Source organism: Medicago truncatula, chromosome 2, assembly GCF_003473485.1.
Source record: "Medicago truncatula cultivar Jemalong A17 chromosome 2, MtrunA17r5.0-ANR, whole genome shotgun sequence".
Taxonomy (NCBI): domain Eukaryota; kingdom Viridiplantae; phylum Streptophyta; class Magnoliopsida; order Fabales; family Fabaceae; genus Medicago; species Medicago truncatula.
In genome coordinates this window covers 27,249,667-27,253,932 of record NC_053043.1, presented here as the reverse complement: position 1 = coordinate 27,253,932, position 4,266 = coordinate 27,249,667, and the positions used below count along the sequence as shown (strand labels likewise).

Genomic DNA, 4,266 nt, shown 5'->3' with positions numbered 1-4,266 from the left:
CAGATATATGTAAAATATTGTAAAAAAAACATTCCAAAAAAAAAAAAAATTAGAATTTTTTAACAAACCACAAATTATATATGAATTTTTAACCGTAAAAAGTATAAAAATTCATATTTTGTTAAAAAAAAACTTTTTTTTTTTTTCAGGAGAGATTATTATAATATTATGAATTTTGTTGGAAAATTTTATTCAAAAATGTGAATTCTACGTATGAGTTTACTGTAAAGGGGACCAAAAGTGAAGATGAAATTTTTTTGAAGGATTAAAAGTTGAAGAAATTTTTAAGAAGGATAAAAATAAAAAATTGACATATTTATAAAGAACTAAAACATATTGAACGCTTAAATAAATAACTGCAAGGGACGGAAGTGATATGAAAAGAATAAAAATTAAATGAGAAATTTATTAGAATTAAAATTAAATAACTTAAATGATATACGTGTAATTTAACCAATAGGAACTGTTATTTAACTATTGTATACTTCACCATTCTGCTCTTCTGCGTTTTCCCCCTGGTTCTTCACCATTAAGGTATTAGCGTTCTTTTTCAAATATAGTTGATAGTTGAATTTTTCTGTTTTGATTAGATTTTTCTTGGATTTGGGGAATTGGGGTTTAAAACCTTTTAATTGGGGGATGCGACAGATTTTGAGAAATTGAGTGTGTTTTGATGAAATTAAACCATTAAACACACTGATTATTATTATTATTGATATTCGAATCTGTTCTGTGAAGGTTGGAAATATTCAAATCTTCTCGGATTTTTAGTTTAAGCCGGTTTGGGGGATTAAGGTTTAATACCTTTGAATAAGGCTGTCCAGAAATTGAGTTTCTTTTCATGAAATTAAAACCTCACTTATTATTATTATTATTATTATTATTATTATTATTATTATGCTAGGTCTTGAATTAGTGTTAATATTTATGTTTATCTTGCTGTTATTGCTAGACTTTGAGCCCTTTTCATTTTCTCCTCAATCATCGTCATCTCACAAGCTCTGCAAATGGGTAACTCAAATCACCTCCTTTTCATTTTATAAACCAATTGTATTTTTTTTTTTTTTTAATTCTTGATTCTCTCATGTTATTGTCTTTTTTCTTTTCTTGCTTAAGCATCGGTTTCCGACCCACCAATGGTGGACGACTAATTCGTCTCATGCGTAGAGGCATGTGCACTGGCCAAGCGTTGTCCCCCTGGAAATCGAACCCAGTATTCCCCGGGTACGCCCTTGAAAGGAGCTCCTTGCCACTAGAACCCAAGCAACTTGGTTAATGTTATTCTCTTTTTAAAGATTAGGAAACTTTGAGAATACGTTATCTCAATGAATGCTGTAATATTGTATTAATATGTTCTTTATTTGCACTTCATTCACGATGCATCTCTTATGATTTACATGTTGACTTTAGAACTTTGTGTAGATACAATTCTTTTTGTTTTCTTGTTTTATGAAAATGAAAACTCTTGATTGGGTGATCAATGTTGTATTAATATATTTCTTTGCGGTTGAATTAATTTGCATTTCATCCATCTATTATGATTTAGATTTTTACCGTAGAACCATGGGAAGATACAATTCTTTTTGCTTTACTGTTGTGAAATTGCTAGCTAGCTCTTGATTGAGTGTTAATATGCACACAAGTTGGTTATGTTTATCTTGTTATTTTTGCCGGACCTGAAAACTTGAGCCCATTTTATTCTCTATTAATATTTTTTTGGCTGTTTTGTCTGTCCTATGCTCTGAAGCATGCATACCCAGCCGTACCAGTTACGCATACCGTACGTACCAAACCGTACCCGTTTTTACTTGGATGATAGAAGTGTGGTTAAACACATGATTGAATTACAAATAGTATGATACTATTATTTATTTATTTTTTATTATAATTGATTTTTTTCTAACCATGTTTTTACAACAACAATGGTAGTAACTCACTTGGAAAATCTTTTTCTTGACGTTTTATTATCAATCTACCCATACCTTTGTTTTTTAAAATTTGCCGTATTACGTACCGGTACCCGTACCTGTGCATCATAGGTCCTCTGTTATGTTTTTGGCTGTTTCATGTATGCCTTGTCTTTTTCATTTTGAAGTTCCATCCATATTAAAATATCCTCACCCTTAGGTTTCTCATTTGATCAAAACAATAAATAAACAGATGTTGCTCAAAAGCCCGATTCAAATGACAAAAAGGAAAAAGTTGCTCAGAAGCCCGATTCAAAAGACAAAACAGAAGAGGTTGCTCAGTCTAAAGTAGAGAGAGCAGAGAGTTCAAAGCGTACATATGATGATTGTACTTATCAGGAATGTCCGTCTTTGAATATCTCACAAGCGTCACAAATGGGTAACTCAAATCACCTCTTTCATTTTATAAACCGATTGTATTTATTTTTTTAATTTTTGATTATCTTACGTTATTGTCTTTTTTTAAGATTAGGAAAGTGAAAGTAAGTTTTCCCAATGCTGTAATGGTGTATTAACTTACAGCATATTAAAATATCCTCACCCTTTGGTTGATCAAAACAATAAACAGAAAATGCTAAGAAGCCAAAAGGAGATGACATAGAGGAAAAGCCTCGTGTGACAATCAACCCGATTCTTCTCGAGATACAAGAAGCAGAAAGTAAGTTTTACTCAGTCTTGTATTAATATGTTCTTTGCGGTTGAATTAATTTGCATTTCATATGTCTGTTATGATTTAAATTTGGGTTAATAGGTCTTTACCCCCTGTAATATAGGTCATTTTCGGTTTCCCCCTGTAAAAAATTTATTTTGATTCACCGCTGTAAAATAATTTTGTTTTGATTTACCCCCCTAATAGGCCAAACAAAAACAAAAAATTTCTTGATTTTTTTTTACAGGGGGTGAATCAAAATAAAAATATTTTACCGGGGGAAAACCATAAATGACCTATATTACAGGGAGTAAAGACCTATTAACCCTTTAAATTTTGACGGTAGAACCATGGGAAAATACAATTCTTTTTGCTTTATTGTCATGTGAAAATGCTAGCTCTAGATTGAGTGTTAATATGCACATAAGTTGGTTATGTTTATCTTGTTATTGTTGCTAGACTTGAAGAATTGACCCCATTTCATTGTCTATTAATCATTTTTAGTTGTTTTGTTTGTCTTTTTTTATGTTTTTGCCTTGTCTTTTTCTTTTTTAACTTTCAGCCATATTTAAATATCCTCCCTCACCCTTGGGTTTCTTATTTGATCAAAACAATAAATAAACAGAGGTAGCTACGAAGCCCCGTTCAAAAGACGAAATAGAAGAAGTTGCTAAGTCAGAAGTAGAGAACTTAGAATCCGAAGTTTCTTGGGTTTGTCCTTGGGGTCGCCACTGCCATAATGTTGATATGAGTACTTATGTGGAATGGCCGGACTATTATTGTTTTGATAGCCCAGACGACAATGATTGTCTTGATGACCTCAGCGACAATGATGAGGCAAGTTTTTTTGGACATCTCAACAAAGTTTGTGGCCTTACATCAATGATTTTGATATTCACAAATTTAGTTTCTATGTGCATATATGAATTCTTTATCATCAATCTCTAAACCTGCAGAAGGATGCAGAGTATAAAGAAAGGTGGGAGAAATGTTTTCACGTGGGTAAGCTCCCAGGGGAAAAGTGAAGACATGGGAAAAAGAATGAGGACTCAGCAAGAGATAGAGAAGCAGTTTTTAATGCAGAAGCAGTTTTTAAAGTACTTTTTATTATAGTTTTGAATCATGTGTGTTGGTGGGTTATGTTATGTGTAACTTATGTTGCCTGAAAACTGTATTGTCTTTGTTTAGGATTCTTGTTGACGTCATTTTTAGAAAACACTGATGCGAAATTGTCATAATAATCTTTTTTAGAGAAGACTGATGTGAAATTGTTAAAGATTCCTGGTAATCGATACCAACCCTAGATTTTCTAATGTCATAAGCACTATTGTCTTGCTCTTATTACCCATCCCCAGGAGAAGTGCTGCTTGTGCTTGTTCTGGATTGTCAGTTTCAACATATTAAATCCCTGTATTTGTGTGTTTTTTTTTTAATATTAAATCCCTATGTTCATATTAAGCTTGAACTGATTCATAGTGATATCCTTAACTGACAGAGTAGGACTTCTATTTAACACATAGGTGACCCATTTAACTGCTTCAGGCCAGAAGAGTTTAGGTACATATCTCCCTGCAAGCAAGCACCTTACCATGTTCATAATGGTTCTATTCTTCCTTTCAGACAAACCATTTTGCTGAGGTGTGTAAGCAG

At 32.3% G+C, this 4,266-nt stretch overlaps 1 protein-coding gene across 2 annotated transcripts; it reads left to right on the top strand.

Moving 5' to 3' along the window:
* The first annotated feature begins 448 nt into the window (after positions 1–448).
* LOC25480986 (uncharacterized) lies at positions 449–3,904 on the top strand. 2 transcript variants are annotated; one of them, XM_013586530.3, is made up of 6 exons: positions 449–534; positions 953–1,011; positions 2,161–2,346; positions 2,536–2,625; positions 3,242–3,453; positions 3,573–3,904. In XM_013586530.3, the coding sequence occupies exons 2-6, from the start codon at positions 1,008–1,010 to the stop codon at positions 3,639–3,641; spliced, it is 561 nt and encodes a 186-aa protein (XP_013441984.2). In that variant the 5' UTR covers positions 449–534; positions 953–1,007; the 3' UTR covers positions 3,642–3,904. The 2 variants fall into 2 exon arrangements, 1 of the variants encoding a protein (XP_013441984.2); XR_005644140.1 differs by lacking the exon at positions 3,573–3,904 and adding an exon at positions 1,117–1,224 and having other exon boundaries at positions 461–534; positions 3,242–3,450.
* Positions 3,905–4,266: the final 362 nt, after the last annotated feature.